This window comes from Euwallacea fornicatus, chromosome 4 (assembly GCF_040115645.1).
Source record: "Euwallacea fornicatus isolate EFF26 chromosome 4, ASM4011564v1, whole genome shotgun sequence".
In the NCBI taxonomy this organism is placed as follows: domain Eukaryota; kingdom Metazoa; phylum Arthropoda; class Insecta; order Coleoptera; family Curculionidae; genus Euwallacea; species Euwallacea fornicatus.
In genome coordinates this window covers 6,094,243-6,117,007 of record NC_089544.1, presented here as the reverse complement: position 1 = coordinate 6,117,007, position 22,765 = coordinate 6,094,243, and the positions used below count along the sequence as shown (strand labels likewise).

Below are 22,765 nucleotides of genomic sequence, written 5' to 3'. Positions count from 1 at the left end.
TTGCAGAGTACTATCGCTTTCTGAAATATGTATTTTCATGATGATATGTTACACCCTCTATTAATCTAATTTAAACTTTTTTTTTTCAATTTTATTAATTATTTTTAAAGTGCTGTATCGGAATGAAGCTACAAATGACGAATGATTATAAAAGTTGCCTGCAGCTGGCTTTGCATACTAATTAGTTTTCACTCTTTCAAAATATGTTTTTTTTGTCCAGAGCTGTTAAGCATTATTTTGTTCAAGAATGAAGTCTTGATGTATGTTTTAAGAGTTGTGTGTGTGTGTGAATAGAATAACAGGAACCCGTTCGATCTTTCATTCCTCTTCGATCTTTTTATTTTCCATCTCCAGGTATTGTCCATTTTGACAGACCGAGATCTAGACCGAGACTTGTGTAGTCACGTCCCTAATTTTCATATTTGCGATTATATTTCGGTATCGGTTAAACTTACATAGTCTCGGTTTCATAACAGTAATTTTGTGCTTTTTCATTTAGTGCTCACGTTGTAAATAAATTTAGTCACCATCATGGAAAAACACAGTCAGCTTCACTCTTTCAACTTTTAAGTGTTACAAAATTTAAATTAAATTTTTCTTTTGGTGGAAAGGCCTATGGTACCTCATGGTGTATATTTTTCATATTTTTTTTAACTTTCTCTATATATTTAAAATTCGTTAACATTTAACAAATAACTGATAAGACTAATGATAAATTCTTCTTTGAAATTTTTGTGTTGTCACCAATTCGAAGTTCACATCTAACTTTAAATAACCTTTCCTGCATTGTTGTATTGATGTGTTCTTGATGACACTGTCTTACGGTCATAAACTGATTCGTTACAGTCATAATACAATATAATTGCAATATTTTACACAGATCATTAAGGCATTTGGTAGGTATTTTAATTTTGATCTAAAATTTAATTTTTAACAGATTAACGTCAAATCGGACATATAACATTAGACGCTGTAATGCGCACTTAATGAGGTTTTACTCAACTTAGCCAATTATGGATTCGCTAGTGCGCTCGCCCGGCCATAAATTGCTTCTTCCCATAGAACCTTACATTATGTACTTATTGTATAAATAACTGTTATGACGGTACTGATATATTTTTATAAAGACACATGACAATTTATTCATTGAAAAATTTTCCAAAATTATATATTATGATGTGTACTAGACATTACATAACACGTTGAGATCGTATTTTTTTTAATTATATATTTTCCTAATTTATTACTTAAAAATTATAAACTCTAAGCACTTCTCAGTTATTAAAAAAAAATCTGCTTACTATAAAACTCCTCAACTAACCGGTCCAAAACAATATCTTCCCAAGAAGAGTTGTTGGAATAAAGAGTAATGTAAGTTATTTCATGTCCGTCTGCCGCCAAAGCAGTCATCAGTTTGCTGGAGAAAAACATGAGTATATCCCTAGGACTTTAGCTGAATCCAAATTTCACGGAAAAATAATACATGTAGCTAGTAATGTTAAAATACGTTTTTTATGATGAACGATTAATGTGTATCGAGATTATTTTTAATGTTGAACTTTGTTTTTGAGAATAATTATACAGGATTTTTAATGTATATTAGCGTTTGATAATTTGAAAACTACTGGTATTAAGAATTTATTTTGATTGTCGACGCATACTGAGCAAAAAGGCCCATTAAAGAATATATTTGTGCTAGAAAAAATTAGATGCAAATGAAATAGACGCCTTTGGAGAAAAGTGTCTTTTACTGCCTAGAATGTCAGGTGCCCTAGAATCTAAAATTATTTACAGGAATGAAAGAAACACTTTCCTCCCTTGTTGTGCAAATAACTATTTAATTTTAAAAAATTGTGGTAGAATGTGGAGGAGAACCTCCCTTCGTAAATAGTCGAAAGACTACTTATTTTTGTGTCATAATGGGTTTTTCAAATATATTTTTGCCAGAGGATTGCATTTTATTGTATATTGTATTATATTGTTATTTTATATATTCATTGTATATCAAAGTGCTTCAATGTTAACCAATTTATCGTCTTAAATCCAACCAGTTTAGAGAAATTTATAACTAAATTACATATTTTTTTCAAACCTTTGAATGTGGGAATACTTCAATGCGTCAATCAGGCCAGAACAATTGATGAGATAATAAAAATATTTTGGCGATGAATATGAATCGACAAAAAACTGTCTTACTATAAAGGCAAGTCTTCGATAGATTCACTTGTTCCTAATTATTGCCATAAAGGGTGTTCTGTGATTATATTGGATATAACATCTCGAATGTGAGATATATCTCATCCGATAAACCAATTAAGAATAATTATGCACGGAATGCAATTGCGGATACTACGAGAAATAAAGCAGCGAAGAAATGTTTTATTATAGGAACATTATAGTAAGAAATGTATTTGAAAACAGGTACTTGGTGTATACTTAAATAATTACAAGAAAGTTTCTTCATTCATACTCTTTTTCAATACAAGTCAAGTGAAGTTCTGTAAGTGTATGTATAAAGCCCGGACATGAATTTTACAAATGAGGTTTAAAATTCTTATTGAATTTTTTGTTTCTTGCTCTTTTTACCACTTTTCTTGGTACTAAATCGTCTATAAATATACCTAACTATCCTAAACGACAAATAAAACCCTACGTGCATAAAAAATATCGCAGGAATATATATATCCAGCATTAAATATTGGTAATTTTGTAAATGGACGCCTGCGACTTTCAAGTGCTCGGCCCCTTTGTGTCGTATTACGTAGTTCACCCAATATACTAATGTCTCCATAGGTTTCATGGGCCTATCATTGTAAACCTTTGATCGATGTTTGGCATTTTCCCGATACTTTGGGTCAATCAGCAATAGGTCGATTAGTTTATTTAGAGTCTCTTCATTAAAATTAGGATCGTTATAGCTGATTCGAAGGCCGTAGCCTCCTTGAACTGCCGTGGCAGCATTTGTAAACTGATCGGCAAAGACAGGAATTGTGAGCATTGGTACTCCATGGTGGATTGCCTCAGTGGTGCTTAACAGCCCTCCATGTGTAATGAAGAGCTTAACGTTGGGGTGAGCTATAAACACATTTGATTTGACATATTTCCTCTTACAAAACTAATTTTTATCGTACCTAATATGTCTTGTTGGGGCATCCAGCTCATAATAAAAACATTCTTTGGAAGGCCCATAACATTCTCATCCTCAAATTTCCACAATATCTTTTGCTTCAGTCTTTTGAACACATTGAAGAATATCTGTTTTTTCTCCTCGGACATGTTCTTGGCTTTCAAATTGCTGCCCATACTAAAATATATCACCCCTTCTTTTGCGCTGTCCATAAAATTTTGCAAATCCTGAGGTAGATCTTTGGGTGTGTCCACGTGATAACCTCCAATGTTTACAATGTTTGGTACTAAGGGGATAGGTTGTATTAAGCTTTGATGGCTATTCAGCAGTACTAGAGCAACGCGTTGATTGAGCTCTTCCAGTGGTGGTGAATCCGGAAATGCGGCTTTTAGTAAACGGGCATGCAAGGGTAAAGTGTAAAAATATTCGATTATGTGAAGAGAGCATAAGGACACTACATTATTGAGTCTATGCCAGTAGTTGCGAAAATCGAAAGTATTGCTTATCATTGTGTGGGGTACATAAGCTGGTGGTAGGGGGTTTCTTAGCAAATCGGCTGTAAACGAGGTGAGGCCTGCAAGTATTAATACAGTTAATTAACTCTGTTGCTATCGGGAACATTATTGCTATTAAGAATTTACCCATAGGGGACAATAATATGAGTGGACAGTCATAATAGTGAGCAAAGTATTTATGAGCAGAATTGAAAAAGTCCTCCATGATAACTACGTCAAACTTGTTATTGCTGGCCATCAGGGCTCTCATCTTAGGGTGAAACATAGTGACGTTGATCCAACAAGTCATTACGTTTTCATAGAGCTGTAGTCTATCCATCAATCCCAAATTGCTGTCTTCGTATATATCGATCTGATTGAGGTAACCTGGAAAAAGGTTAGTTTAGGAGAGAAGTCGAAGATGAGAAACAAATCACTAATTTATAGCAATCTTTATTTGGGGAGTTCTCCATTCGCTATAAGTAAGTACCTGTGGCCTCTTTGTTTATTCCTGATTTTGAGTTTCAAAAGTCGGCATTAAGCAGTGGCCTAGATAATTTATAAATATATACAGTTTTTCATTTTACAATAATTACAAAATTATTACTTGTCTTCTTCTATTCGGAGTTATATAGGACTGTGGCTTGTTCAGAAAAAATACTAAATATACTAATTCGGGTTTAATAAAAAAATTTCCTATAGGATTTACCCCTGAAGAATCGTTTTAAGTACACCTCTGTTCACTTCTAAATTAAGTTTTCAATAAGCAGAAACGTTAACAAGGGTTTCCGTCCGAGGCCTTAGTAAAGAGTAAATGTTATTCTCAGTTAATTTCAATTGCAAATAGTGTGCAATTTCATCGCTCCAACAATCCTTATTTGTGTATGGGCCTCTATCGTCATATTAGAAATCGGATAGTTACGATCTTTAATAACAAGTGTAATATTAATATTAACACTAATAAATTTAACGTTGTTTTTAGATAATGACTTACTGTTATGTTCCTCCTTCAATCCTTCCAAGACAATCTCATTCCATGAAGTATTTTTCGGGATATTTTTGGTAGGATAAGGTGCGACAAAAGTGATCTCGTGGCCATCTTCTGCCAGTCCTGCTAGTAACCTGGTTGCCAAGATATTGTGGCTTCTAGCAGGAAATGTAAAAATTCCTAAGATTTTGGCTGCATTAGATGTTTCCAGGATTAAAACACATTTAATTATCAACAAAACTAAAAAAGCCATGGCAGTGCTTCAAGTGACATATACCCAGATCAGAATAATTATTTATATTCTTGCCGTTTTTCTATTGACATTGTAGATTTATCTATACAAAAAATTTACTAATATACAACTTATTGGCCGAAGATAAGCTAAGCGATTGACTGGGTATCTAAGCAATAAGATCTTGTTTCGAAAGGAGGCGAAACATTGATAGGAACACTGTTTGTTAATAATAATGTTCTCAATAAGCTTATTGAATTCAGAGACGGATTTGTCCAATTTTAAATGTGAGAAGGTAGGAAGATGTATAAAAATAGTCGCACAACAAACAAATTATATTTACTGCCCATGAAATTAGCAAATCGTATAGTCAAATAGCGAAAAGTACAAGTTTTGATTTCAAATGCCAGCTGTTGACTCGACACTTTCTTTAACAAAGCCGGATCTGATTTTTTATTATTTAATCTTGAGCAATATTGACAAATTTTACGCAGTATTTTTTGATGCATGTATTCTGATATTACCTGCGCAATTGTGTAATTTTGTATAACTTTGTGTATTATTTTATTGCAGTTGTAGAGGATGAGGTCACAAATAAATAATCAATTTTTGTACTTTAGTACAATGATTTGTCGTTTTTCGGTAGTTCACGTAGGTATTATCTTACAGTGCACATTTTTTTAAATTTCTGTCTAAGACTTTGTTTTTTAGAGTTGAAATTTGAACTTATCATACTTTCTTCAGGTATAATTTTTAAACTGATTCCAAATGTTTCAAGCTAGTTAATAATAGTTAAGTGATTTGATCGGTTTGAAATAGTTTCGTGCATCGATAAGTAAATTAAAGGCTTTTTCTGATGCAGATCAGTAATATTTAAAGAACACAGTAGATGGATAAAAGAAAATAAAAAATGGTATAATATAAATTATTCTAATGAGGTGTCAATTGGGGCTCTTTTATAGATAAAAAAATAGAACGATTTACTTTCAGTATTAAATTAAAATTTTCATTCGAGAAAAATATAACCTTGTGAATGAATCTACTGTGACCACTCTACATCTTTATGATGTTTGATATCTTGTAGTTATCAAAAAACTTCTATATTTTATTTTTTATTATATACAATTTTCAAATTTGGATCTCTCATATAAAATAACGTTGCGATTTTTTCTGAATAATTTTGAATGGCATATTAAGAGTACTTCTAATTTGTCCACAAATGAAAGTTTTAATTTTTTTGACGTAGTTGCCTTGAATTTAAGTGCGAAATATTCTTGTGTTAAAAGGGCAGAAATTATTGAAGACATTAAAGTCCAATATAAAAAAATAAGTTCAGACATTTTCAATATTTTATTATAGGTACAACAAAATAAAATGCAAAATCGTAAATACTTACACTAATAATTTGCTGCAATAGTAACAAAATAATAACAATTTAAAAAGAATAAAAAAGTAATGACAATTTTTCTTTTGTAGTAAAACTTAAAAATTTTAAACCTTATATAGTTCAGATTGAATTAATTAGTTTTTACTTTTGTCTTTGGTCTTTTAAAGATCTTTTTAAAGGCAAATTTCAAAGAAAAAAGAATTAGTAAAATAACCAAAATTAAAAATCCAATAACGTCAACCATAAAATATTTGTACCAGGGTAGATTTATTCCTGCTACTTTTAAATGGGGTGCACCCCCATGCCTTATTATGTAATTAACCCAGTAGACAGCAGTTTCCATGGGCGGCATGGGCCTGTCATGGAACAACCGCGATCTTTGCTTCACATTGGCTTGATATTTTGGGTCATTTAATAACTCTTTAATTAAATATTCCAACCGTTCTTCGGTGAAATTTGAGTCGTGGTATGGTAGCTGAAGGGCGTATCCATCACGAACACTTTTGGCAGCGTTCAAATGTTGATCAGCGAAAATTGGGATGGCCAAGATGGGGACTCCATGGTATATGGTTTCAGTAGTGCTTAGTAGACCGCCATGGGTGATGAATAGTTTCATGTTGGGGTGAGCTGAGAAAAGATTAAATACGCACTTGAGCAAAACTTTTGACAGTTTATAAAATAATTAAATGTAATTAGTCAATTTAGAAAATACAAAAGTAACAGATTCAAAGTGACCTCCGATGATTAAAATTACAGAAAATGAATGTGTAGTTATTTTAAATTAGTCCCTCCATATTTTGAAGATTATAAAATTCCTAAAACATCCTTAACATAAAAACTGTGACTAAAAATAATAATTAAAAAAAAACTAAAACTCAACATTTCTATAATCTTAATTTAAAAAAATAAACTGTAAAAAAGCTTAAAATAAATGATTATATATTTTTTTAAACAAAAAGAATTTCTTTACAAACTCTACTAAGGGTCGGTTGTTTAATGTCCAGTTAGGACACAGGTACTGTCAATTTGAAAGTAGTTGGCAGTTAGAGTGTTTTCGATCCGAGAGTAGAGTTTAAATGACAGATCAAGCAAGGTTTGCAAAATAAAATATATCGATTTTGCAAACTTTGGTTCACATAACTGTTATATTAATTGGGGCTTCCAGAACTTACCTAAAATATCCTGTTGTGGGCACCAATCCTTGATTAGAACATTCGAAGGTATATTAGGCAATTTCTCCTCAAATTTCCAAATCACTTTCTGTTTTAACCTTCCAAATATATTTAAAAACATGCTTTTCTTCTCGTGGGTCATATCTTTGCTTTTCGCATTCGATCCCAAACTAAAGTAGATCACTCCCTCCTTGGCACCATCCATGAACTCTTGCAGATCTTTAGGTAATTTTTTGGGAGGGTCGATAAAGTATCCGCCGATTTCAATCATGTTGGGCACCAACGGGACGGCATCATTTATACTTGAATGCGAGTTTAGAAGTATCAGCTCTACTCTATCTTGTAGTTCGTATAGAGAAGGAGAGCCTGGGTATATGTTCTGAAGTGCTCCCTCTTGGTACCGGTTGAAAAATAAATGCATTAAGATATAATGGATTATAGCTACGGCCAGGTTAATTGTCCTTTCGATAAATGTGAAATTTTTGGACATTTGGTAAAATACGTGAGACACGTAAGAGACAGGGCGTGGATTGCTAACCATAGCACTAATGAATTCGGTGGGCCCTTGACTATTGAGCAGCACTAAAGGGCAATCTAAAATATCCGCATACGCATGAATCACATCATTGAAGAAATACTCAGAAATCATCAAGTCAAATTTTGGTTTTGATGCCACCAGTTGTTGAAGTTTCGGGTGCTTCATGAATTCGGCAGAACGATTTGATAGATTTTCCATGAAGGTGAGTAGGTTTCCACCAGATAGTGTTTTTTTTTCGCTAAGTACGTTTGTGTTTTTCACCATTTCTGCGGCAATAGAAAAAATTATACGAGAATTAAAAAATTAACGATATAAGTTATATTACATTTGATCATCTCTATGTAGACTAAAAACGTTTTTGTGTGACAAAGTACTTAATTAGTCCTAGTTTTTATTACGGAAGACGCAGTATCATAGAGAAACCGATAAGGCGATCAGCCTTAGATCTTTTAGAATTTTTTTCGAGGTTGTATTTAGAATGTACGAAAATAAATCTGTTTTTGTTGACGTTCCTAAAAGCACGATAAGCATTACGATAAAAACCATTTAGTCTGAAGAAGAATTTAATGTTTGGCAAGACTTCTCTGGCCACTTAGAGCAACGCGGAATGTGAGTGGTGGTTATTTTGAACAATAATGGTTAAAATGAGCTTCGAGAGAAATTGATTTATTCCATCATCCTTATACATTTATCTGTTCTTAATACAACCCCCAAGGAAAAAATCTAAGGGGTCAAGATTGGCTAACTTGCCGGCCAATATATGCTACCATGGCTTCCACAATCAGCATTTTTTTATAAAATATATGAACATACCCTCAAAATCTTCAATAATTCCATCTAGTACTATGTTCGTGAACGTCCCGTTGTTTTTACTTGTGAATTTCTCTTTAAGTGCATGCCCGCTGACCATTGTGACGTCATGTCCAGCATGTGAAAGGCCCCTCATAAGCTTATAGCAAAGAGTATGGTGGCTGAATGCAGGCATAGTAAATATGCCCAGAATACGCGCACATTCTCCATTGTTTAATAACAATGCGCAAACGATTAAAGAAACCAGTGATTTGAGTAACATTGTTTTGTATTTGGAGGATGGATGACTATACCCGACTGTTGAAAATTTAGTAAACACGATCTTTATTTACAGATAACAAATTGCTGGTAATCCTCCACTTAGACTTATCATTATATGAGAGTACAAGTTTTTGTTTAATTATTATTTAAGTACCAGTAGAATTTTGAGATTTCAGAATTATTTTCAGACCTAAATTGCGTAAATTATAGTGTTAACGAATACCTTAGAAAAAAATTAATATTTCGTAACTTCATGACTACGATGTAAAGATGTTTTCAGATGTCTGCAAGGTGTCGACATGATAGCGTCCTACAAAATGATTCAGAATTCAATGGGGAAAACACGGGGTAGATCGTTTACTTCATCCAGACATCGTCATGAGCTCGGAAATGCCGAGGTTTAAAGTTCAACAGGGTCTTGAAGTTTTAAATCTTTAAGTTTTTTTGTCCACATATCCCACATTTTATAAGATAATAAAGTAAAATTTTTAATGAAGGTTGGTCTTTATTAGAGGTCTTCTCAGTGAATATTACAGTATTATAGTATACAGGAACTAACTGTGCTCTTTAAAATAATTAAAAACTGTTAATAGGCCAATAGTCAAAACACATCATTCTCGATGTGCAGGGCGGCAAAATTTCACATTTTTATTCATATGCTGCCTTTTTCTTACGTATGTTTTAGGATAAATTTTTAAAATTTCGTACACCTATTTAATTTAAGACCCTCTCCAACAAAATGTCGAAATCGTAGCTAGTCATATACAGGGTTTTATGTTTTTTGGACTGTGTACTATTTTATGCTTTGTATTTTTTTTAACTGTATGAATTCTGATACCAGATTCAAGTTCCTTCTTCAATTCTTTACCTCTTTGGTTTTTTGTGATGTTTCCTTATTTTTCAAATTTTTTTGAAGAATTTGCAAAAATATCTATCCATGCATATTAAACTGGTAAGGGAAGTAAGGAAAAAATAATCATCTGGCTCAGTTTTTAACAATTCGTAACATTTCATCAAATTTTTGAAAATAAAAATATATCCAAACGAAAACAAAATTATAAAAACTGTTTTAAATGTTTTTGAAAAATATGAGAAAAGATGCTAAACTTCGTCGCCTTAAATGTTGAAAGTGGTGTAGTTTTGATCACGGGTCTAGTAGCTTTTTATTATTTTGGATAGTATTAACGTTCGTTGAGAAATCTCCATGATGATATGTTATACTGTGTATAAGGTTTTTCTAAAAGTTTGCCAATTCAATTGTGTCTATAGCTTTTATGATTTCCAAGATCCCAGTAGATGTGTAGTTTTCGGTTCAAATCTAATGAATTGTCTGCAAAACAAGTTTTGATTCCGAAGATTCTTCTTTCATGGAGTATTTCTGTTCAACGATTTCTACTCTTTTAAACAATAATTAAATATAAAAGGATGTAATTAAATAAACTAATTTTTTTATGTATAATATAGGGTGTTCAGGTTTTTCCGGCTAAAAATTTGCACAGTTATAAGTAAAAAAACATCATAAGATATAGAGGCATGTATATTTTCCTTTTGTTTGCTTAGCATAATTTGATTCTGTAACAATATACAAAAATGTCATTTTTGTAGTATGAAAAATTAAATTAAATTAAATCATAAGTATCATTAACTTGACGTAACAAAATCGAACTGAATATTTCTAATTCATCATTCAAACACATGAATCATTGAAAGTTGTTAATGTAAGGTACAAACATTCATGTTAATATAATAGCAACTAATTATTTAATATGTATCACAATTTTTTTGTATCACATTAGCACTCTACAAAGGTCACTCTACCTGAGGAGAGTTTCTCGAATCTGGCAAGTAGAAGATTCACTTCGAAATGAAGTTAAGATTGTTTGATTAATATGGTTTAGGTATTTGCAATGTCAGGAGACACAGACTATTTTGACGTGATTAGTAGATTTACTCATCATGAAAAATAATCGGGCTCCTGGGACTTTCAAATCTGGAAAGTGGACCGTCTCATGAGGGTAACATTAAAATTACTTAAATTTTTCTGAAGGCACTGCACATTGAAGGATCGTTTCGGCAAATTATTTCGAACGTATTAGTTTCTGAATTTCTATTTTCTTACTCAGATTTTTGTTTTTTGAATTGACAACTCCTAAGAAGCTTTTGTACCACTACTTTTAAAATAAAATAAAATAATGCCACAATCAGAGCCAAAAACACAATAACATCCATCATGTAGTATTTGTACCACGGCAACTTTATCCCGGCCACCTTTAAATGGGACACCCCACCATGCCTTATTACATGTTCCATCCAATATACTGCAGTTTCCATGGGCTTCATAATCCTATCATGGTACAATTTTGCTCGTTTTTGTGCGTTTTCTCGATACTTTGGATTATGTAGTAATTCGTGCACCAAATGGTCTAATTGTGCTTCTGTAAAGTTATCTTTGTAATTTATAGAGAGGCCGTAGCCCCCAGCTACAGCCCTGGCAGCGTTCGCAGGTTGATCTGCGAAAATTGGTATTGCCAATATTGGAACTCCATGGTAGATGGTTTCAGTGGTGCTAAGAAGACCTCCATGGGTTATGAAGAGTTTCACATTTGGATGGGCTGAAATTTAGAAAGATAAATAGAGTATTTTTTTGGCGTATCCATAAAAATTAGGTGCTTGATAATTAGAAGATCAAAAGAAATCTTATCAATATCAACTATTGATTACCTAATGAAGTAAAGACTAACCAATTAACTAACCGAATTTTAAAAATTTTAAGCTAATTAAAGTTTATGCATATATTGGCTTACCCAAAATATCTTGCTGTGGGCACCACTTTTGTATCAAAACATTCTCAGGCTTATGAGGCAAATCTTCCTCAAACTTCCAAATAACCTTCTCCTTCAGCCGTCGAAAGACGTTAAAAAACATTTCTTTCCTCTCTGGTGCCATGTCTTTGCTTTTCGCATTTGATCCCAGACTAAAATAGATTACCCCCTCTTGGGCCCCATCCATAAAATTCTGCAAGTCACTAGGTAGTGGTTTGGGCGGGTCTACGAAATACCCCCCGATTTCCACCATATTTGGAACCAGATGAACCGCCGCATTAGTGCTGATATGCGAGTTGAGCAGTACTAACTCCACCCTATCCAATAATTCATAAACAGAGGGTGAGTTTGGATATAATGTCTGCAACAGCTCGTTCTGTTTTGGCAGCAGGTAATAACTTCTCATGCCGCCCAACATGACGTAAACAAACAGGTTTTGTAATCGGTCAATAAAAGAAAGAGTTTCATTAAAATTTCCTGAAGATTCTTGAGAAATATACGAAATGGGTTGAGGATTTCCGGTGATGGTGTTAATAGGAGGAGTGATACCCAAGCTGTTCAAAAGCACCATGGGACAATTAAAAATATGGCTGAAAATCAGTATCGGCTCATTCAGGAAATATTCGGTAATAAAGAGGTCAAATGTTTTTCCGGAGTTTATGAGTTGCTTCACTTTGGGGTGGTTCAAAGTCATGTTGGTGCCCTCCAGAATATAGTTCAGCATGAGTGAAAATCGTTGGATTACCCCGGCATTACTGTTCAGCACATCAAAAGTTTTCATAATTTCTAAAAATATTTTAAAATCAGTACATCATTTTTAGGATTCACTTGGCCAAAATGTCGCAAAATAAAAATACATGTTTGTGAAAAAATAATTACCCCGGGTTCCGATGAAGTCCTAACTGAAAAATTCTATGACTTCAATTTTGGAATTTTATATCTTAAGTAGGGAAGTCTTTGGACCATGGCCTTACAGGATATATATTTTGCACGACAAAATTGTTAAAGAACTCAAATTTTACTATTAATAAACTTTTTCACCTAGTAGCAGGAGAGTTGTAGCCCTAAAGGGCCCCATATAGCCCTTATTGGTGTTAAATATATACATCAAATTATCCTTTCATCAGCGAATAGAGTTAGGGAGTAGGGTTTCAAAAAATAAGATTTTTTTCCTTCAGCGTTTTTTCGAAATATTATGAACGGAAATATAGGGTATCACAGATTTATTTTAAAAATAAAAATTTATTAATAAATGTCAAACCAATTGATATAATTAAACAAAATTTTGTAAGCGTTAATAATAGCCAATTGCATTGGAACTATCACTTCGATGATTTTTACCAGAAAACAAGTTTAAACTATTTTTGGGTTTAAGCTAAATTTCTAAGTAACAACTGAACTTACTTTTAAAAAATATGAAAGTCAAAATTAAAATATTTCGATCCAATAATAATTTTTATTTTTAGAAAAATCACTGGCGTACCATTTTTTCACAAAAATATTAAAAAACTTTATACGTGCGCCACTGGTAAATCAAAAAATAATATTATTTATTAAAGAATTTTCTTCCTACGTAGCTATTGGTACCTACAAAAGTTTGTTTAATTATTTCAAATGGTTATTAATGAATTTTAATTTTTTAAATAAAACTTTGACACCCTGTATCTTCGTTGATGTCGATATTTCGAAAAAGCGCCAATAGAAAAAAATATATTTTTTTAAGTCCTATTCGTTGATGAGAGGATAACTCTAACTTTCGAATCGCCCAATGTAGAGTCGCAAAAACTGAACATTTTTTAGACAACCTTTATACTTTGTTTAGTGAGCAATTTCGACAGAGTGATTCACAAACAGTGAACAAAAATCAAACCTCGAAATAAGGTTTAATAAAATACCACTGTAGAACTTCACCACACCAGGGCACATTTTTTTGCTGTTTTTTGGATTTAATATGTTTTTAATTTATGTAAGTTTATTGTGATTGTCTGCAATTTCATTAAATCTAATGGTGTAAAAAAATTTACCCTACAGTGGTGAAGTTCTTACAACTCTCACGTATTAGATTTGTTAGTGGTACAAACCTTCTGATTCAAAGTTTACGTTTGGCTCATAACAATGAACTTGGTGTGAAATATATGCTGTATTGTGATAACGAAAAAACAATAAAAATCATTAATTAATTCTTACGTTCGAAGTATTCTGCATGTCCATCAAGAATAATCTCAGTGTACGTGCCATTTTCGGGAAGATCCCTATGTGGATAGGAGGTACTGACCATAGTGACATCATGCCCAGCTTCAGCTAGCCCTTTCATGAGTTTGTAGGCCAGAATTTGGTGACTTATGCTGCCCATAGGGAAAACACCAAGAATTCGAGCATTTTCACAAGTACCGAGAAAAACTACAGTTATGAAAGCAAATGCTTTTAATAACATCATGTGAAATACTATTTTTGTTGATTTGGATGTGTTTAGTATGAGTTGATAGCGTGTTAGGCAACGACTGACGATGCCTGTGGTTACGTTTTTCATTTTATAATATGTTGGGATAGTAGCTATATCGGTTGTTTCTGTGAAATTCCATGTAGTGATAAGAATCCTCCGTGTAGAACTGATAAGCTTACCTGGATAATTAATTTTATCAATCGGTAAAAATTCAATAAATTTAATGAGCAGTTCATTCACAAAATATACTAATCTTGCGTAATAGGTCCTAACTGATGTAGTAGGTAATAAGCTGCCCATAATTGCTCAAATTTTGAAAAATTACGAAACAAATTCTTCCTCTTATTATTTTTTTTACATTTAATTTTGAGGTAATCGGTTGATACTACAGTCTTGGGCATGCAGATTGAGGTCACGTAATTTTAGAACTAATAATGACTTTATGGCCCATATTAAAGCTCATAAAATGGCATTTCTATTTTAGAGGCGCTTTCAAAACTTTTATGTTAAAAATTAAAAGAGATAATGAACCCAGATGTGGAGCTTTAAGGAGCTTAGCAATATGACTAGTTCGAGCTGTCTTAAAACAATTACTCCATGAATTCTCGAGATATTGGTGATAAAAATTTTAAAAGAGTCTAAAAGTAGGTAATTAATTTTTTGAAATACTGTTCTTCATTTTGATAGACTGAGATGGAGCTGATTTCAGTTTCAAGTTATAAAAAGCTTAGGTGCCCGAACTTTTGTTAACAGTCTGGTAGCTTGGTGCCAATTTGTAGCAATTTGTAGCAGAGGGAACTAAAAACTCCACACAAATTCGTGAAAAATTGAAGGAAATATTTTTCATTAAAATGTTCGAACACGTCAAGTCTCGTTTTTGTTTGGGCATTTTTTATGTAACAAATATGATGGAATTATCCAATAGTAAATAAATGTAATCTTCTATATTTTCTTTATCCAACTTTATGTATATTATGATGTTTTTGAATTCTTTGAAAAATTCTGAACATATTTCATGTAACATACCTGTATCTAAATTTAACAGTTTTCGAAAAAAAAATGCGAAAAATGGAAATTACAATGGAACTATTAAAACTTAAAAAATAACAATATAAACTACTATAAACTATTGTATTAAATGTTCGAATATGTGCTTTGTTGACCTCACCTTAACCTGAACTAATCTGATAGTGGACAAGCCGCAATTAAAGTTCCGCAAGAACCTTTTTTATCATTTGAGGAGGTATTTGTTGAACTTCTTTAATAATTTTATTTTTTAATTCTTCTATATTGCTTGGTTGATTTAAGCCCATCCTCTATTTCATATAACCCCATAAATAAAAGTCCATGGGGATGAGGTCAGGCGATCTAGCTGGCTAGTCTAATTGCCATATTGCGCAAATATTTCAATTACTATTGAATTTAGACATTGATATGCTATATAAAATATATTCACAATTTATTAAAGAACTCAAAAATGTCATAGTGTACATGGAATTCCATAAGATAAAAAAATTAAAAACCACATTTATCTACTACTTGAGTAATGCTGTATACATGTCTGTTTCGTCAAAAAACGCACAAGTAAAAACAATATTTGACGTGTTTCATTATTTTCATAAAAAATATTTTCTTCAAATTTTTACGAATTTATGTGGCGACTTTTAGACCTCTATGTACACTTAATCACAAAATTGAGCGTACACGATCAATCGCTATAAATTGTTTTTAACTTTTTTGTTCATATTGAATATTTTCGTCAAATAATTTAAAGCAACTATTATTTCATTAAAAACGCCAATGTTTCAAATAAACAAAAAAATATATATATTGGAGTCAATAGGGTAAGATAATTTAAATGTTCATGAATATTGTCACACAAAATTGGGCGTACATAACTAAACAACAACAAACAATGTATGAATGGTAAAAAGAATTGATCGGAATGTTGGTGATAAACAATTTGGATTTATTAGTGTACCTCATGGGCAATTCAGTTTCAACACAGTTGTTAGAAGTCTAATAAGAATTTTGAAGATGAAAGCTCAGCGATGAGGGACTAGTGAATCCGAAAGGAAAATGTCTGTTGAACTTTTTTCACAAGGAGAGAGTATGCGAAAAATCGGTAAAATTGTAGGCAGAACGCATTCTACAATTCAGAAAATTATAAATTTGGATACGAAAGAATACTTAAGAATAATACTAGGAGAGAAAGAAAAAGAATTCTTAGTGCTAATGATGAACGTTTTATTGTGTGTAAAATTAAACAGGATCTTTCACAGAGTGTTCCTAAACTGACTGCGGAGGTGAGGTCAAAGATTGGACAATCAGTTTCCGCAAAAACAGTTCGCTGAATACTTAAAAGAAATAATTATTATGAACGAGTAGGTTCGGAAAAAACAATACTTCTCTAAAGTAAATAGAATCAAGCGACTAAATTTTGCTCGAGAATACATTAATAAGCCATTAAATTTTTGAATCTAAGTTATTTTTTCTGACGAAACCAAAATGAACTTTTTTAGGTCGGATAGAAAACAAATTGTATGGAGGGAACCCAATAAAGAACTGAAAATGAGAAACACTGTTCCTACTGTTGAGTATGCTGCACAATCTGTGACGTTATGGGGGTGTATATCAGCCAGCTGTAACGGAAAATTGCGCTTCATCAATGGATTAATAGATAAACATGTTTATATAAATATATTTAGGACAAATTTGAGAGTCTCAGCAGAAAAAATGAACATACCAAGAGTTTATTATTCTCAGAAAGATAATGAACCGAAACATACGACGTCACTAGTTCGTGAATCGCTCTTATACAGGGTGTATCAGAATAAGGAGATCAACACTTAAACAAATATTTCTTGGTCAAAAATATATCGATTCATGGTGATATGCTTATACAGGGTGTTTCCTAACTACGTGTAAAAAATTTAAAGGCGTAATCCTCGACTGATTTTGAGTCAAAAATGTCTAATAAACATATGTCCGCAAATGCCTTGTTTCCAAGATACAGGGTGTTGACTGAAAAACGTTGAAAAAGGTTTTAAAGGTTTCTAAAGGTTTGATGGTATTTACTAACTGTTTATTGTTAGTTTTTTTTGCTACTTCCACTACTATAAACAAGATAGTCAGTGTTATTTTGGTGTTTTACTCTCTAAAGTGAAAGAATTTAGTTCTGTGTCCCAAAAATCAGATTATACCTTATACCTATACGCGAGCACTTAAATGCAAATTTTCCAAATAAATGGATAGACAGAGGTGTCTCAGAGCCTAATCAGTCGTGGCTAGCAAGGTCCCCGGATTGTAATCCTCTGGACTTCTACTTTTGGGGTGATCTGAAGATACTTGTCTATGCTGTTCCAATAAACACTCTAGATCAACTTCAGGAACGTATAATTACCGGATGTGAAACGAACACACCAGGAGTTTTCGAGATAGTGAGACAATCATTAACAAGAAGGATGGAAGCGTGCATTATGAGTAATGGTGGTCATTTTCAGCAATTCTTATAATTAATCATTAAAGCATTCCCCCAAAAAATTGTCTTTTCTAAAATTCAAACACCCAAATTGAGTCATTTTGGAAATAAAATCTCTTTTTCTTGTCACATTTCAATACCCTGTATCGTGGAAACAAGGCATTTGCGGACATATGTTTATTAGACATTTTTGACTCAAAATCGGTCGAGGATTACGCCTTTTAATTTTTTACACGTAGTTAGGAAACACCCTGTATACGAAATTGTCTCGTTCTGGAGATACAAACTCTTAAAGTTTCACTTTTTTTTTAAGTTTTGCAGATAAGTCGAAAACGGCTAGATGGATTGCTACGAAATTTGGTGTATAATCTTTCTGCTTCTCGGAGCACATTCGACGGGGCTTATGGTAAAACCACCAGGGGTAGTGGTCAATTACTGCAAGGGCGAACGTCAAATACATCGGAACTTTTTTATTCGTTCATGCAGACGGTTGGTTTTTTTTTAATGAAATTCCCGGTTAGTTACGCATCTTTTTTTAAATCTCTTATTAAATTTGGATTTGGAGCCTCCATTAGACGAAAAAAAAATTAAAATTGTTGATAGTGTCAGTCAATACATACTTTTCAGAAGGAAGTAAAAGCATATATTTCAATAAACAATTAATTTAATAAGTGCTCAACGTGAGCACCCCGTTCTCGAATACAGAGATTCACGCGTCGAAGAAAATTAAATTTTAATTTTCCCAACATCATTGGATCATTGTACATTCCATCAGCTGCTTGCAAAATTCTATTTCTTAGGTGGTCTTCAATTTGAATAGGAATAGCATATACACGAGATTTTAGCGTACCCCAAATGGAAAAGTCGCAGGGAGTTAGATCTGGAGATCTAGGTGGCCATTGAAGAGGGGCATTATTTCCTCCAATAACTTTTTTTCGTCTAATGGAGGTTCCAAATCCAAATTCAATAAGAGATAAAAAAGTTGCGTAACTGATCGGGAATTTCATAAAAAAAACCAACTGTCTGCATGAACGAATAAAAAAATTCTGGTGTATTTAACATTCGACCTTGTAGCAATTGACCACTACCCCTGGTGGTTTTACCATAATAAGCCCCGTCGATTGTGCTCCGAGAAGCAGAAAGATTATACACCAAATTTCGTAGCAATCCCTCTAGCCTTTTTGGATTTATCTGCATATATTTTTTTTTTTAAGTGAGACTTTAAGAGCTTGTATCTCCAGAAGGAAACAATTTCGTATATAAGTATATCACCATGAATCGATATATTTTTGACCAAGGAATATGTGGTTAACCGTTGACCCCCTTATTCGGGGACATCCTGTATAATATGTTAAAATTTCTGAAAACTCCCCTACAGAGTCCTGACATAAACTCCACCGAAAATATATGACATCTATTAAAAACTAAAGTCCAAAATAAAAACCCCAAAAATAAAAAATTTAAAAATGTAATTTTTGCTGCATGAGAGAATATATCACCCGATTACACAACTAAATTAATCCAATCAATGTCACCACGACTTCCAGCCATTATAGACTCCGAGGGAAACTCCACAAAATATTGAAGTTGAACTTTATATTTATTTTTAACTAAATTGGATGTTTATTAATATGGTGTACCCTCAATTTTATGTCACAATTTAACAATTTATAATGACAAATTGATGTATTAATTCTTCATTTTGAAAAATATTCAAATATTTTGTTACCTTTAATGATCAAAAATATTATTATAAATTAATGTTGACAATAAAAAGTCGTAAATTCGTTTATTTCAGATGGGTATTTAAAGAATTGTATCATTTTTACTTAAGTACGCTGAAACTTGTGAGTAACTGCATATATATATTGTTGCATTTCTCTGAAATTTGAATAGTATTTTACATTCTAAAGCGTTAGAAAAAACCCACAAGAAAATAACAGAGGAGTAATAACTAACGAAATTCAAAGTAAGACGTCATTTCACATTCTATGGTTAATAAAATGTGTACAGATTTGCCATATTAATGTCATCGCAGGACCTCATGTACAAAGACGTGCAATTTGCGGCACAAAACGTTGTCGGTAACACTGATATGATGATTGAATAAAATGAATATTTATGACAGCGCTTTGATGACGTGCCCAGAAAGATATAATGATTCTATTTTGGCGAGTGAATTAATCACAATGTCACTATTATCTCGTTGCTGTTTTATTTATGGTTGCCATGGAAATAAATATCACAAGAAATGTCAAATGTTAGGGTCATAATAATGCACCTTAGGAGCTTGGTGTATAATATACTGTTATACTACATAAGAAAATATTTGAATTTAAAATAAATAGTTGAACGTAAGCCGTTCTGTTAAGGAAATTATGAGTAATAATATACATGTCGGTGAATAATAGTGTTTATGTCTATGTTTATGTTTAGTCTTTAGGGCATTTGTTTATATAAAAAGGGGTGAAGATACCGCAATCGGGATAGCTCTTCGATTGCAGACGTAGTCACGAGAAACCCACAAAAGGGACAAGAGTGGTTTGTGAATTCGTCGGTATCATATAATTAATTATAGTCTAGTGCTTAGTGTCTTTTGTTAGTTAGTGTCTAGTTATTAATATCAAAGAATAATGGAAAAGCTGAACAACCCTTGTGCTTCTCCGACATATACATATATACGTTATGGCCAAAAAAATAAGAGTGTCATTTAAAAAATCTATTATAAGTAATAACGTTTACAATATTTATTCTAAAAATATACAACTCGTCTCAGAATGTTGTTGTTAACATCTACTATCTTAGTTGCAATACTAGACTACAATATATTACAAGATACAAGAAATTCAAGAATTTTATCGAAAATTCGAATGGGCAAAAAATAAGAACTTTTAGGGATATTGGGATATTTGATATAAATCATATCAGAAATACAAGTATATTCGTCACTTAATCGTTTCGTGTGTGAATTATGTTTGTTGTTATAACTTAACCATATATTATAGACACCAGTTAATATCCTGTTACAGAATAGAAAATAAGAATTACTAAAAAAAAAACTTACAAATTTTTTTATGAAACTCTTAATAGATCTCCTTCTCTTGTGGCAAAAATATTGGGTTGTTCGATAATTAATGTCATATTTTTTATGTTTTTTCAAAGTGAATATACTTATATTAATAATAAATATTAATCAATGATGTAGTGGCCATCTTGGTGGATGACCTTTTGCCATCTTTCAGCAAGTTGGAAAATCCCGCGTTCGAAAAAGTCTTGATTTTTAGAAGTAAAAAATTGATTTAACTAATTTTTAACGGTTTGATCAGAATCGAAATTTTTACCATTTAAATGATTTTGAAGAGAACGAAACAAATAATAATCTGATGGCGCCAAGTCAGGGCTATATGGTGGATAAGGTATCAGTTCCTAATTTAGTTCCAATAACTTTTGACGCGTTGTTAAAGACGTATGGGGTCTAGCGTTATCGTGATGGAACAATATCTGTTAGAGACTTTAAGTTACTGGCTTTTGTTGCTTTTTATTTTTTATTGTTGTTAATGTTGGGTTTATCATGTATTTGCATGTTATTCTTTAAGTTACGCCCATGTACTGCGATATTTATTCGAAGAATACCATCTGGGTGCCAGGCCACATGGCCCATCAGGCTAAAACTAAGGGTACGCTTTGGCTGGGGAATGTGCTACTAGTCCAAGGAAGCTTTCTCGATCGGGACTATTGCTGTGATGGTCAATTTGTTGGACCCGCGATATTCCCAGAAAAGCGACTAGTATAGATATTCCCCAAATGACTACGAGTTATAGGATCCGGCGTAGCCATAGCCCATAATGGTTCTTGGTGGTGGTGCGCCCCCGGTTGGAATTCCTCCGGGTTAGTACTTAAGGGATAATCGAGGTAATTTACGCTCTCTTCCTTTTCTCCTTTTTCGTGTGAAAGCTGCGTCGGTGTCGGGATGTTATCAGAATCATATTGTGTAACCGGCCCAATTAAGCATTCTCCCTCTTCCTACTTAGACCAAGACTCTTTCATTATTTTGATATAAGTGCAAATTAAATACAATCCATTTTACGTAAAACAAAGTGTCCTTGTCGTGTTTCATTTATCGAAGTAACACCTTAACAGTACCGCTTTGCGATTGGCGAGTTCAGGACGTTTTCTTTTGATTTGTTCATTCAATTTCGATAGCTGACGACAGTAAACATTCTAATCAATAGTTTGGTTTCTCGGAAGCAGTTCAAAATAAAGAATACCCTTGTAGTCCCACCACACAGATGGCAAAATCTTCTTTTGATGAATGTTGGTTTAGGACGTCGATTGCGCGTTTATCTTGTTTGGTCTATGATCGTTTTCGGACTACGTTATCGTAGACAATCCATTTTTCATCACCTGTTATGACTCTTTTTAGAAATGGGTTGTTTTGGTTACGATTCAGCAAAGAATCGCATATGTTAATGCGTTGGGTGAGGTGAATTTCCTTCAATTCGTGAGGAATCTAAACATCCAATTTGCTAACGTACCCAAGCTTTTTTAAATACAGAGAAACGGTTGAATTCGGTATGTTCAACTTTTCTGCTATCTCTCGATTTGTCATACGCCGATTAGCTTCGATTAAGGCCTTTATTTTATCGTTATCAATGGTGATTGGGCGTCCAGTGTGTGGTGCATCTTGGACATTAAAATTTCCGGAAAGAAAACCAACGCTGGCACGGGCGTTCAGTAAGGGAGTTCTCACCATAAACTTCAAACAATTTCTTCTGAGCTTGTACTGCATTTTTGCCCTTTCGAAAGTAAAATAATAAAATGTGTCGATAATGCTCACTTTGATTATCAATCTTCAACTTAAATTTTAAACAACTTCTTGTTTACTAATCACGTTCAATTTTCGATCGAAAAAAGTCTAAAACATAACCTTTAAAATGGCATATAATAATATAAGCGACGAGATCACTATTACTCGATATGTATAAATTAAGCCATCTATGAGAATAAAAC

General features: G+C 32.7%; 4 protein-coding genes across 6 annotated transcripts in view; 1 reads left to right on the top strand and 3 right to left on the bottom strand.

Moving 5' to 3' along the window:
• LOC136338840 (cytochrome b5 reductase 4) overlaps positions 1-22,765 on the top strand; it is a 149,381-nt gene that overhangs the window by 3,224 nt on the left and 123,392 nt on the right. The gene's annotated exons all lie outside the window — the stretch shown is intronic.
• LOC136338843 (UDP-glycosyltransferase UGT5-like) lies at positions 2,360-5,049 on the bottom strand. The gene is made up of 4 exons (XM_066281602.1): positions 4,616-5,049; positions 3,769-4,008; positions 3,132-3,701; positions 2,360-3,075 (listed from the first exon to the last, which is right to left on the bottom strand). The coding sequence occupies exons 1-4, from the start codon at positions 4,860-4,862 to the stop codon at positions 2,555-2,557; spliced, it is 1,578 nt and encodes a 525-aa protein (XP_066137699.1). The 5' UTR covers positions 4,863-5,049; the 3' UTR covers positions 2,360-2,554.
• Positions 6,173-9,057, bottom strand: LOC136338844 (UDP-glycosyltransferase UGT5-like). The gene is made up of 3 exons (XM_066281603.1): positions 8,752-9,057; positions 7,401-8,204; positions 6,173-6,855 (listed from the first exon to the last, which is right to left on the bottom strand). The coding sequence occupies exons 1-3, from the start codon at positions 9,008-9,010 to the stop codon at positions 6,359-6,361; spliced, it is 1,560 nt and encodes a 519-aa protein (XP_066137700.1). The 5' UTR covers positions 9,011-9,057; the 3' UTR covers positions 6,173-6,358.
• Positions 10,529-14,466, bottom strand: LOC136338842 (UDP-glycosyltransferase UGT5-like). The gene is made up of 3 exons (XM_066281600.1): positions 14,019-14,466; positions 11,814-12,617; positions 10,529-11,621 (listed from the first exon to the last, which is right to left on the bottom strand). The coding sequence occupies exons 1-3, from the start codon at positions 14,359-14,361 to the stop codon at positions 11,125-11,127; spliced, it is 1,644 nt and encodes a 547-aa protein (XP_066137697.1). The 5' UTR covers positions 14,362-14,466; the 3' UTR covers positions 10,529-11,124.